This window comes from Priapulus caudatus, unplaced genomic scaffold (genome assembly GCF_000485595.1).
Source record: "Priapulus caudatus unplaced genomic scaffold, Priapulus_caudatus-5.0.1 Scaffold23, whole genome shotgun sequence".
Taxonomy (NCBI): domain Eukaryota; kingdom Metazoa; phylum Priapulida; class Priapulimorpha; order Priapulimorphida; family Priapulidae; genus Priapulus; species Priapulus caudatus.
Genome location: NW_014577084.1, coordinates 353,431 through 366,732, shown reverse-complemented (window position 1 = coordinate 366,732; position 13,302 = coordinate 353,431). Strand labels below are relative to the sequence as shown.

The following is a 13,302-nucleotide window of genomic DNA, read 5'->3' as shown; positions in this document are numbered from 1 at the left end:
GTAGTAGTAGTAAATTAAGTTACGTTAGTTAGTTAGTACGTACTACCGTACCGTACCTACCGTAACTAACTTATAGTAGTTAGTTAGTATATATATATATATATATATATATATATATATATATATATATATATGAACTAACAGTATGACCTGAGCACTGTCGAATAATAAATTGAATAACCTCGTTGTATGGAAGGATGACTATATATACACTACCGATTCATACACACTCTGAGCCGTACATGGCTGAACTTAATAGAAAACGTTGTTACACGCATAAATGCAGACATTTCTTAAACTTGCAATTTGCAATCGACAGGATGATCATGTGCACTACACACATGCTATAGTATGTAGCTGCACGCTCCAACGCAAACACACGCACGCACGCATGCACGCACGCACGCACACAAACTCACTCTTGCACTGTTCCTTATAACCATATAAGCAAGTCACGAAACTGAAGCAGACACCTATTTCAGAATTACCCCCACCCGCGTTCTCCCCATCTGTTATCATCACAACAATTGTCTGAAGGGGGAATACTGCCCCCAAGACCTTTCCCCTTACGGCTACGACGCTCAGGATGGGCGGCAAGTTAATGAACACTGCCAAGACCCCTAAGCAAATTTGGCCACTGTCAATCGCAAGATTGCTGCTATATATTAATATTGCACATTAGTGATTATATTTCACTTTCATGCCGACAACGCCAGCCGTAGACTTCATCATTATTAACTTGCTGCTCCGGTCCACCAACGCACTTGCCCAGAGACGTACGCCTGATTGATTTGTCACTGCCGCTAATATCGACAGGCAGGTAGCAGAAGCGTGTTGTAATGCAGTAATGATGGCGTGTCCCCGTGAATTAATTGACCTAGCAACAGACTTAGCAGGCCCACACAACAGCTGCCGCGTAACTGCTATCGTCTGACGACTAACAGATCCCAACTCACCACGCCTAGTTTCACTCTCAACGTCTTTCACTACTGCTATTTATTTTACGCTGAAAATAAAGTTCTTTCCATCAGAATAACAACAACCGCACTGCCGTTAACACCGCACCCGGATGCATCACACAATGCTTTTAGCGACCGCAAAAAAAAAACACGCGGCCACTTATTTCCGATAAGATACTCGTGGATTATTGAGAAACATCAGATGTTTTACTAACATGCTGATATTCCACTCTTGTCGTCTACTCGCACCGGTTGTTACAATAATAACTATCGTTTCTACACAATTTTCCCGAAGTGACGAAGCAAGATACGCATAAATAACGTCACCATCAATACACACAGTGCCGGCAGTCCGTCAGCTGGTGCATGGGGGGGGGCACTTTCAATAAGAGCGTTTCCCAAGCGTTATTACCAAGGTGGACAGAATCGTGTTCGATAAGTTGCAAGATAACTCTGATCCTCAATGGTGTGGTAATGTAATGCGACGCGTGTATGTGACAGTGATCGGCTCTAAAGGACACGACACCTTTGACGGCGGCGAGTTTCGGGGGCACACTCACTCAACTTGTCGACTTACCGGTGATACTGTGGAACGCGGTATCCTCGTCGGTGAAGAACAATGGCTTTCTCGCGCGAAAGAAACTGACGTCAAAGTAGAGCTTCCAGTCTTTCCTGAACGAGAATGGTTTCATGATCAGCAGCTTTCAGCTTTGTGGTCACAATACATGCACACGGAGTTCGTAGAGAGTATCTGTTTCCCATACTGACCATATTACAAAATACAACCCACCTTTCACAGTATTACCCTCCCAACCCTCCCCCCCATATCTCGTTCTCTCTATGATATCTAAGATCAAAAGGGCCGGACACACTAGGTTATTTTTATGCGATCTAATCGGGCGACTTTATCGCCCGATTCTATCGCGCGAGTCGAGTGGACACACTAGGCAATTTTATCTAGATTTGATATTACGTTTTTACTATCAAAACGTTTTGATATTATAGGGCGATTATTTCAGTCACCCGATAATATCAAAACGTTTTGATCTATGCGATTAAATCGGGCGACTAATTCGGGCAACTAAATTGGCGGCGACTGACTGGACACACTAGGCGATTTCACCGGCGATTTCACCGGCGATTTAATCGCCTAGTGTATCCGGCCCTAAAGCACACATTCAAGCATGCATGAATGCCATTGTCCACAGCTACTACAAATCTTGGCACACTATGCACAACATAGTTAGCAGCTTGCGCATGAAATTGGAACATAATTACTGCACATCAGCGATTTGCTATATGAAATAATTTACCAGACCGATACAATTGTCCAATTCTTTTTACCAGTACAAGCATAAAATCTTCCTCATAAAACACAGAGGAACACTCACGTTTATTTATTTATTTATTCACAAGGTGAAACTGCCTTCAGACATTACCATGGCTTTTCTAATAAATTATTATGTTACTTTTTGCTCCACATAATTTTTCAATTGTTATGGGCCAGTCTGTATTAAAAGCTAGTCAAAGCCATTTCTGGACAGATTAAATATTAGTACAAACTATTACATTCTTATAAAGATTGCTGGAAGGACACTACCGTAAATGTCTGACCCTTTATGAAGAGACTAACAATGTGATCACTTGTGTTCATCAGTCATCTACACTTCTATTGGGTTAGACCAAATTGTTAGCCTGTCATGCAGGCGAATAGGCACAGATTTTATGCCTTACTAGTAGCACATTAGTGTCTTACCCACCTCAGCACACCTACATCCAGATGGCTCGCACACTCCCCCTCCCTCAGCACACCCAGACATTGACGGCCACCACGCCCACTCATCACAGCTACACCTCAAAAGCCGTGTATCACCACACCGTAACATTCTCAATATATACCTACCCCAGGATTCTCTTCAGCAGCATAGAACCATAGTCGATATGAGAGCTGGTGAGCAGGAACGTTATCTTACCAGCCGCTCTCATCTCTTGCAGCCACTGTCGGAGACGTTGGCTTGCTTCAAAGGTGTAGTCCTCTGTTCTGTTAACCATGCTCGGAAAATATGAGCCCTTCATCTCTGCAAGTGTTCACAGCATGTAGCTCACATTGGCACTAGACACAGAGACACTCACACAAACCATACACACCATCAATATTAGACACAGAGACACTCACACAAACCATACACACCACCAATACTAGACACAGAGACACTCACACAAACCATACACACCATCAAAAACAGACAAGAGACACTCACACTAAAACCAAAGACACACCCAAAACAACACATTAACACTAACACAAACCAGCACACACTCATCATACTGAGATCATCCAGAGACGACGCACAAGCAAACCATCACAAACATGCCATCAACTACCTAGACAACAGAGACCACGCACCACAAAACCATGAATCAGCATCCATCAATACTGACACATGAAGACACTCACGACAAACCATACACACCAATCAATACTAGACAACAAGAGCCACTGAACACATAACGGCGATGCCGACCACACCGTGATCAATACTAGAAACACAGGAGACACGTACACACAAACCATGAGCACACCACACATACTACAGAGCACAGGAGGCACGCTACTACAACCATACACACGCATCAATAGCCTAACCAAGCAGAGAACAACTCCACACAAACCATAGCACACCATGCATATGCAGATCAGACGGCAGAGTACAGCTCGTTCACGCGACAAGCCATGATGCTAGACACCAAGATCACCTCACGACAACCAATACAACACAACCTATCAATACTCAACATACAGCAGACACTCAACTAACCAAATCCTCACGCATACACATCCATCAAATACTAGACACCAGAGACACTCACATCAAATCATACACAGAGAGGGGTTGGGTGCACCTTTTGTTGTCGTTGTTTTGATGGGTGTCCATTCACAATACTAGACACAGAGAACACCTCACCACAAACCTATGACACACCCATGCAATACAGAGCACATGAGCACTACACGACCAAACCAATTACACACCATCCAATACTAGACAGCAGAGACACTCACTACAAACCATACACACCATCAATACTAGACACAGAGACACTCACACAAACCATACACACCATCAATACTAGACACAGAGACACTCACACAAACCATACACACCATCAATACTAGACACAGGACACTGCTAACTCAAAGCAGACACCATTGACAAGCACAAGACACTACTGACATAGATCTTACATAGTAAAGAAAAAACAAGACAGCTAACTTGAATCAAATAACCCTGAATAGAAACAAGGCATCGATGATAAACATAGTTACATGAGTAATACAAGACACACCATCAATAAGTATGAGAACCTACAGCAATCATACTTGTATAATTAGTTATTATAAGTTAATTAGTATAATAAGTTAATACTAACTTGTACTCTCACTGTACACAATACACAACTGGTATCAGCCTGGTTTCCATATAATTACATTAATTGCAAGGATCGCAGGAATAAATGTTCTGCGATCATTGCAAATTGTGCGATCCTTGCGATCACGATCGAGGATATGTACAAAATTTCTGTGACTCTTGTGACTATTACAATCATTAAGTTTTCAAATGGAAACCAGTCCATCCTTATGGCTATAGTTTATGGTTATGGGCAATCCTTGGGAACGAAATCGTGGCTTTATACAGCACAATGCACTCTATTCATTTCTCACTTTTGGCAAAATAAGGACTCAAGCAGAGGTAAACAATGTTATCTTCATGGGAGAAATACAAAGATATGACTGTCTATGCAACAAGTTTAGCAATGGTTAAAAACGGATAAACCTTGCAACAAAAAGCTCTTATACACCTACTGTGAGCATACTTGCAGTGTGCAAACATCACGAAATGTTCTCATTGAGCCAGAAATGTGCTCCGAAGTTGACTATTTTGAAAACTCTGTCAGACGTGGTTAACTTTTGTTACACAACTAGCAGTAGCCCTACGCTAGCGCATATAGTACCTGGAACGAAAACACTATAGTTGTTTCCTGATTGCATAAGTAATATAGATAAGGATATGAATTAACAAATTTCAAAATGTTGTACTGAATAAATATCGAATAATGAATTATAACTTCTTTTATCATAGAAAGGAACTGTTAATGAATCGAGCCGATCGCTCCGCTGTGTCCCGGATGTGTAAACACCACTGTGGTGCTACGTTCGTAAGAGAAGTAATTTCGTTTAGATTTTGAGAAGAAATGTTATGAAACTAGCAATAAAAATGATTTGTAGTGAATTTTTGCAATATATTCAAGCTCACAGTAGGTATAGCATGCATTTAGCTGCGAGGTTTATCAACTTTAAAGAATAACTAAACAACGGATAACTGTGGGGAAGAAATAGGCAGAAAGTCTGGAATTAACCCGAGTGACATGAATATTCGAAATATTCAGACTTTTCAGGGCAGTTCATGGCTACTTGACGTTTTCTTGGGATTGCTGTGACAATATGGAAACAATGATTCTCATAGATTGCAGAACATATTTTCCTGCAATTCCAGCAATTCTTGCGATCCTCACAATTATCTGTTAACCAGGTGCTGCACAGCAACCATCGACCAAAGCTGCTGCACACTATCTTCGCAGAATACTACGTAAACATCATTACAAGACTAGAGGTGACAGATACTGTCTTGAAAAAATAATTCTCTTTCATGTGCTTCAGCAGATATGAGCTAATTAAGTAGTGACGCAAGTTTCGCAACAATCACCGGGATGCAAACATTGGTACCAACCTGAAAAGTTGTCAGGAAAGTACATGTGCCGAAAAGGTTCCGCTGCCTTCCTGTAAGCTTCACTGTAGTCATCAATATGCCCGGCCGTTTGCTTCAACAGAAACAGAATACCAGTGATCGCTATATATGTATTGTTTTGTTCACCACAACCAAAAATTGCATGGGATTCTTTCGAGATGCAGTTATGTTTGACCCATGAATGGAATATGCAAGGCACGACTCATTCTGATAGGGTTTCCTTTTTATCTTATCATATCCCCCCTCACCACGCAAGTGCTGTCATATTCTTACACCACATTGATACAGTACACTTGTATAGATGGTATGATATGACAGTATATTAGTAAGTGCATAAATAATAGTACACACCTACAAATTTCTATAATTGTCGATTTATTTTGCACGTTACAGTAGAGTTGGGTACAGCAAAATTTTTTGTATTGCGGTATACCGCGATTTCAAGATCAGGTCACAGGAATATAACTCGAAGGTCAAAGACTTGTGGCGGGCTTTAGTGAAACGCGCTACGTGCTCGTGATCGATCGCGGTGCCCACAATCAAAGCAAGCAGTCTGCCCGCGCCTCATAGAAAAACGCCCTGGCAGTCGCCCGCTTCCGCATTATTCGCTTTAATCTGCATATCTTGTATTCCTTTGGAACAAACATCAGGCGAGAGTAGGAGGGTCGTACTGCTCTCATAACGGCTAGAACCACGTCTGATGCTAATGAAGTCATGTAGCAGAATAAAACAGAGGGCAGACTATCTATCTACTAAGGCATATAGAATAGGTGCTGGAGAATACGCGAATTATAGCGCTGAATGGTGCGTCGATCGACGGAGATGAATTTATAACCGTATTGCAAGACGAGGAAGTGAATAAAATTGATCGTGATAAAGAATAGCTAAAAACAGCCGGTACACCCCAACTACACACACAAGTCGCATGTACGTACGTCGTACAGGTCAACGGTACCGCGCGTAGTATCCGGTATACCCGGTAATACCGACCAACTCTATGACGTTAGCAGAAGGATTGAGAGGAAACGGAGTGATGTTTTACATGGATGCAGAAAAGGTTAAAGGGAGTGGTGCTACAATGATAAAGAGAAAGGTTTAAAAGCAACAGTGTTAGCAGATGGATAAAGAGGAGGTTTAAAAGACTACAGTGTTACAGATGGATAAAGAAGAGATTTAAAGGCCAACAGTGTTCGATGGATAAAGAGAGGTTAAAGCAACAGTGTTACAGATGGATAAAGAGAAGGTTTAAAGCAACAGTGTTACAGATGGATAAAGAGAAGGTTTAAAGGCAACTAGTGCTATCAGATGGATAAAGAGGAGATTTAAAGTCCAACAGTGTTACCACGATGGATAAAGAGGAGGTTTTTTAAAGGCAACAGTGTTACAGAGGATAAAGAGGAGATTTAAAGGCAAACAGTTACAGATGGATAATAAGCGAGGTTAAAGGCAACAGGTTAGCAGATGGATAAAAGAGGAGGTTTAAAGGCAACAGTGTTTACATGATGGATAAAGAGGAGATTTAAAAGCAGCACAAGTCCAGCAAAATTGGTCTTTTTGAAGTTATGGCTACCTTCAAAATTCAAAGGATGTAAGTGTTTAGAGGGATGGAAAGCAATCTTAAAGAAGTAGCAGATAATGAAAATACGAACCCCTCATCTAGAACATCTATCAGTACGCCAAACGTCACCACCAACGTGTTTGGAAATAGTCAAGCGATAGAACCTGAAGAGCAATGCAAGAGAGGTAAAATGATACACACAAAAAGGAAAGCCCACCAGCAGAACTTGACTCATGTACTGCACTTTCGAAACATTCACAAACAAGAGCAATAACAAATGGCTAACTGAAAGTAGACGCCATCAAACTCTATTAAAATATAACTGCATGCAGTAGCAAAATCTATTTGTCTACAAGCCTGCCATTTTAGTGCTTTAACTAAATAGAAGACAGACACATTTACTAGCAACACATGTAATTTACGATTCATAGAACAAGTTGATTAGTCCATGATTGTTCTTACTGACCGATGACTGACGGTGAACGCGTGATGGAATGTCAGAGCCTGTACAGTGTACAGTACTGCTGCTACTCATTGATATTCTATTCACACATATGTACGCCACACATCATGCACAAGTGGTTGTATAATATAAAAACAAACATGGTGTTTCAGTCTTGGATCCACATTCTCACAAATCAATCTACAACGATCGCGAGGCACGTGCGGTTTTATAATGATTTTAATTGAAACAGTACGGTAGAAATTGTTTAGCGGGAAGTTTCTCAACAGATTTCCTTATCCCTTTTACTCAGTCAGCAGGAAGATATAAGCCTCGTTCAACACGAGACCTCGTATTATGAAATACGGTATTTGCGAAAATACCGAATCTGAGACAAATACGCGACGAGCTTCACACGCTGAATATCGCGGCTCCAGGAAATACGGTAATTGCGAGCTGCGAGCTGCTTTAAGACAACTGCAATGACGCGACACAATGTCCGCATATTAAACGAGATGCACAGTGACACAGCAGCCGGGACGAACCTGCCCGTAACCCATACGTACACTCGGTCAGCGCGCTATCGAACAAAAGAGCAGTTCCACAGCACTACGCATTTGGACACGGGTCGCTGCGGACACCGTCGAGCCGCAGGAGACCAGTCTAGTAAAATGCCGGCTTCACAGAACTCCCACCGTCAACTGTCCAGAGCAATATAGCGTTCGAGTAGAGGAAATGCGCTGGAGAGAGAGCATCCACGAGGTATTGCGCAAGAGGCCAAAACCGAGACGCGATGAGACAGACCGGTCACGATGGCAGAGAGTATTTTGCCGGGGTCCTGGGAAGCGCGTGCAGTATTCAGCATCAGAATATCGCCGATACTGGGTTTGATCTAACCTGCGTAATCCTCTTCTCGACCGCGTGCGACGCCTATGCCAGCATAACTTTGCCTCGTGAAGCGCTAAATCAATCCCAGCACTCTTGCAACGATGATGAACCAGAGTCGCTATGAAGAGTTCTACGATGCACAGCGATGTCACGTTTCGAGACCATAGCGACCCCGACTCCAGACTTCGTCGAGCAGTCAGATGGCACGCTTGGTGAACTTTTTATAGCAGATGTTCTCACACTAATTCATCACATATGACATCAAACACCGTCACTGCTGTTTGATCTGTTTTCGCCGAGAATTTTTTTGGAGTATTTGAAACACACTCACTACATGTAACGGATAGTACTAAACTTTCGGTCCACTAACTCAACAACAACGCGCATCGTTAGTAGGAAGCCCGAGTGACATTGCATGTTGGAGCTGGTGAAAATAAGCAGCTCGGCCTAAGTACAATAACTGACGCCCTTTATGACCGTAACCGGGTTTGCAGTTATAGTACACTTCACCTACACAAGTTGTGCATTTGCAAAGTGAATAAGAACATCAACCAATCTACAACTGAATAGTAACGGTACCCTTATATTTGCGCAATTGGTACATGAGTGATTAACAGAGATAATTCTTGTGGTATCTATAGCAAACGTTATATAGAGAGAGGACTGCAGAATCAGAGTTACCGTCCACGCCGAACGTGTCAAGATCTTTTACCTTGTACTTCTAAAAGTATGCATCTCTACACTTCTTTTCCACTACGCGCATAAGGGGCTTACACTATTGCGCTTATTCCATCATTAGTATAACGCATATCACGATGTGCGCTATGCTCGGAGTCGCCATCTAAAAAATGCAATCAACACATCAGCGTTGACAGACTTACTAGCAATGATCACTGGAGTTCTTATACGTTCGACTCTTACAGGACTGCGAAGATCTAAATATGAGACTATATCTGCGTGTGATATGAGCGTAGAGCCTAGTCTAGAGACGCACATAATTAATCAATACCGAGACCAGGGTAGAATAACTACGCGTTAAACAGCCTACATTGCGTATATTTATGGTACACAGTCCAATAGAACTTATTATAGTCATTACACTCGCTATATGCTAAGTTTACCTGTATCGTCTGAGTTTACAACAGGCTCGAATTTCCCCAGTTGAGACCTAATCCGTACGGATTCCGTCACCCATTCACATCACCCACAATCGCCATAGTTGATATCCTAAAGTAACTGACTTATGCGCCGCAGTCCACGGGGAGTAGCGAACTAAAGTTAGAACGTATCTGACACATTAAGGAAACAAAATTTGCCAGCGAGCACCGGATTCGAACTGATCACATCCACTAAAAAAGGACTCTCTAGTGAGGCAGATTGCATAATATTTGATGGTCATAAACTGCACACACATCTAACTTAATTGAACTATAGTATAGAGTTGATTGCGAGAGTAGGCGAGATAATCGTCGCCTTTCGCAGCATGTGATCAGACTGCTGTGGTCTCGCTCTGTGGTGACTACAGTGAGAGACTAGAGACAGTCAAATACAGAGTATTGGCAGACGCGAGCAACGTGGAGAGGAAGCACTGTCACGTCGAGAGTTAGTACAGAGTAATTGCGTACGATACGCGAGTTCCGTCAGGGTTGCGCATAGTAATCCGTAACTAATCCGTAGGGTAATCTACCCTACGGACTTGAGCGCATTGACCTGTTGCGCACATTGTTGAAGCCCTGTATAATGTTGTGTGTTAGATTGTAATCGAGTCCTACTAGAAGTATAAGTCTATCACAAGCATGTACAATCCTGGAAAATGCACAAATAGTGAAACCTTAAATTGTGAAATACATATTTAATAAGCGAACAATACTTAATCTGTCAGGGCGGTGCCCAGAAGTACGCGCAAGTCACAAAAAATTGCTGCTGGCAAGGTTGATTGCAACTAACAGTAACATACTATAAATTTTTACAAACTACAGTTGTGGAGTACTAATCAAACTGAGGTCTTATTAAATATCTCTGTATAAATTACATATAATTAGGTGAATAATATAGTATACTAAATATATATCCATTATTTATCAACGCTTGAGCTTCGCTACATAATAAGTATACGTCAGCTGGCGCTTGGTAGAGTTTCTTTGAGGTTTGAGAGGCGTAGTTGAGGTTTGAGCGTCTGTGAAGAAGTAGGCCTACACGCACTGATAGAGATGAATTATATACCCTGACCGTACATGACAGCTAATGTACAGTTCTAATCAACAGCCAAGAAGCCATATTCCTGTTCATGACTAAAAGCAACCGGTTATCTGACGGCACGTCAGAGCAATGCTGTCGGCAGGTAATCGCGATGTGGCACATCAACAGATCACGAGAAAGATGCGAGCGCGATCATTTACAGTACTACAACGTCTTCAGGATTTGCACCATTTGCGCATCATGTCAGCAGCTCGCAGCTATTATTGGTTCCGTCACAACTGCGATGAAGGATGAACACATGTCGCTCAAGTAAACAATATATTAATATACGTACGCTGAGAATATGACCATTCTGAGTGATAACTTTAGAAAAGTTGCCCCTCTTCACATCCAACGCAACCCCCTTGAAACTGAAAAGAAACATTGTCTTATAAAATAGAGGAAAATGTTTTATTATTATTTTTATAGATTATATAGAGATATTAATATTCTACTTAATTTCTTTCTAGAAATAAACAAATATAAAATAAATGAAATATGTGCACGTGTGCGTATGCCGATAAATAATACAGGCTACGCGTTTTAATATTTATCCACGGTTGGTTCCACGATGCCATACATGCCGCAGAATTTTGTGTGGAGTCAGGAACAACGCCAACTATACAATATGTGTATGGATGGAAAGTAGGAACTTTTCCTGCAACTAATCTACCCAACAGGGCACAAAATCAGATATATTTACAAAACTTATCAACAAGTCACAACCCCTATGGCTCATTTACTAAGTAAGGACCACGCTAGACGCTTACGATAAAAACGGTCCCGCGCATATGCCTCCAAAACATGCCATTTCATCGAGTATAAATTTTGTTAACATGTTCTTATTATTGAATTACCCAAATTTAATAAAATGTAATTATTGTCTTATAGTTATAAACAGTTGAATTAAATAGCTTTCATCATCTCCTATCTGCAGAACTGGTGTTTATAGAAAACGTCATTTAGTAACTGCCAATTGAGTGACAGTCAAAAAACCAACTGACACGCCGCACAGATATTTACAAGGCCTTTAATTCAAGAAATGTACTGTTTTTGTCAGAAATTGTTCATTAGGTTTGCACAAGTGGATGTAAATCAATCCTGACTAGAGCCAGTGCGCTTTGGAATAGAGTCTAGAACTAAATATAGTTTGTTCATGCAAGCAAGCTACCTGTATCTGTAACTTGTGCGATACCATATCTAACAACAAGCATATATAACCATTTTCAAAAAACCTGCACACACATTTGACAAATGTATATTGATAAGATTGATGATATCTCAATTTCACTGATCATATAGAAATGGAAGCAGTAAACTATTGGCCATTCAAGGTCTTTCATTTCAGTTAGAATATTACTAATATAATTAATGATAAATTTTATATAGTGAGTTGAACATTTACTGATTCATGGCAAGAACGTAATATATGTGAATTGTAAAATTTCATATATACTATAAATGCATCTAAAATTGTATTTACTTGAGTTTTATCATATTACTCTCTTTTAAATTCTTTGAAAATCGAGCTGTAACCCTGCATAAACAAAAGCCATTTCCTTAAATTCCCATGAAGACAAGCATCGTGGATTTCAACATGCCGTAAAGCTGAAGATACGTTCAATGACACGAACCTCCTAGAAAGGCTTAGTGACATTCATGTACTGCACTCTAATCAGGACGCCCAGGTGGTTGTGTCAGAAATTCACAAAGTACAGCTTAGAAAGGTATGAGAGTAAGAGCTACTGAAATTAAAACCGACCAGACTGAATCTACGTAACGTTCGAGCGGAAAAGAATGGCATACAACGGCAGTGTACGCAGTTGAGTTGCTCGTCAGCGCGTGTGCGTTTTCGCAACGCGTGTGCGTAACCGAGTGTGCGTGCGCGTAAACGCGTGTGCCGTACCGCGTTGCGTGTTCGCACACGCGTGTCGCGTAAGCGCAGTGTGGCGTGTTCGCAACGCGTGTTTCGTAGCCGTGTGCGTGTTCGCAGGCGCGTGTGCGTAACGCGTGTGCGCTGCGCGTAACCGCGTGGCGTAAACGCGTGTGCGTGCTCGCAAGCGCGTGTTCTCGTAACGGCGTGTGCGTGCTCGTAACCGCCGCTGTCGTGCGAGCGCGGCGAGTGCGTGTGCGCGTTGTGCGCGCGCGTGTGTGTGCGTGTGCGTAACCGTGCGCCGTGCGTGCATAGCAGTGCGTGTGAGTGTATAGCCTACGGACGCGTCGCGTGCGAGCCGTGCGATCGTGCGTCGCGCGTGTGTCGAGTACGACGCCTCGACGGACGACGTCTGCGTGTATACGCGTGTGTGTGCGTGTGTGAACGCCTGTGTGCGCCGAGTGTGGCGAGCGTGGTGTTTATACTCCGCCTGTGTGCGTGAGTGTGACGCCTGTGTTGCGCCAGTGTGCGAGCGC

At 42.2% G+C, this 13,302-nt stretch overlaps 2 protein-coding genes across 2 annotated transcripts in view; both read right to left on the bottom strand.

Annotated features, from left to right (window-relative positions):
• The window catches only part of LOC106813560 (5'-nucleotidase domain-containing protein 1-like), a 45,687-nt gene extending 38,214 nt beyond the window's left edge, over positions 1–7,473 (bottom strand). The window contains exons 1-4 of the mRNA XM_014817731.1: positions 7,418–7,473; positions 5,750–5,842; positions 2,863–3,037; positions 1,537–1,631 (exon numbers count right to left, since the gene is read on the bottom strand). Of these exons, the coding sequence (XP_014673217.1) occupies positions 1,537–1,631; positions 2,863–3,037; positions 5,750–5,774 (295 nt within the window). The 5' untranslated portion in view covers positions 5,775–5,842; positions 7,418–7,473. The remainder of the gene's footprint in view (positions 1–1,536; positions 1,632–2,862; positions 3,038–5,749; positions 5,843–7,417) is intronic.
• Positions 7,474–11,344: 3,871 nt separating this feature from the next.
• Positions 11,345–13,302, bottom strand: part of LOC106813147 — an 8,327-nt gene continuing 6,369 nt past the window's right edge. Inside the window, exon 7 of the mRNA XM_014817211.1 lies at positions 11,345–11,359. Within this exon, the coding sequence (XP_014672697.1) occupies positions 11,345–11,359 (15 nt within the window). The remainder of the gene's footprint in view (positions 11,360–13,302) is intronic.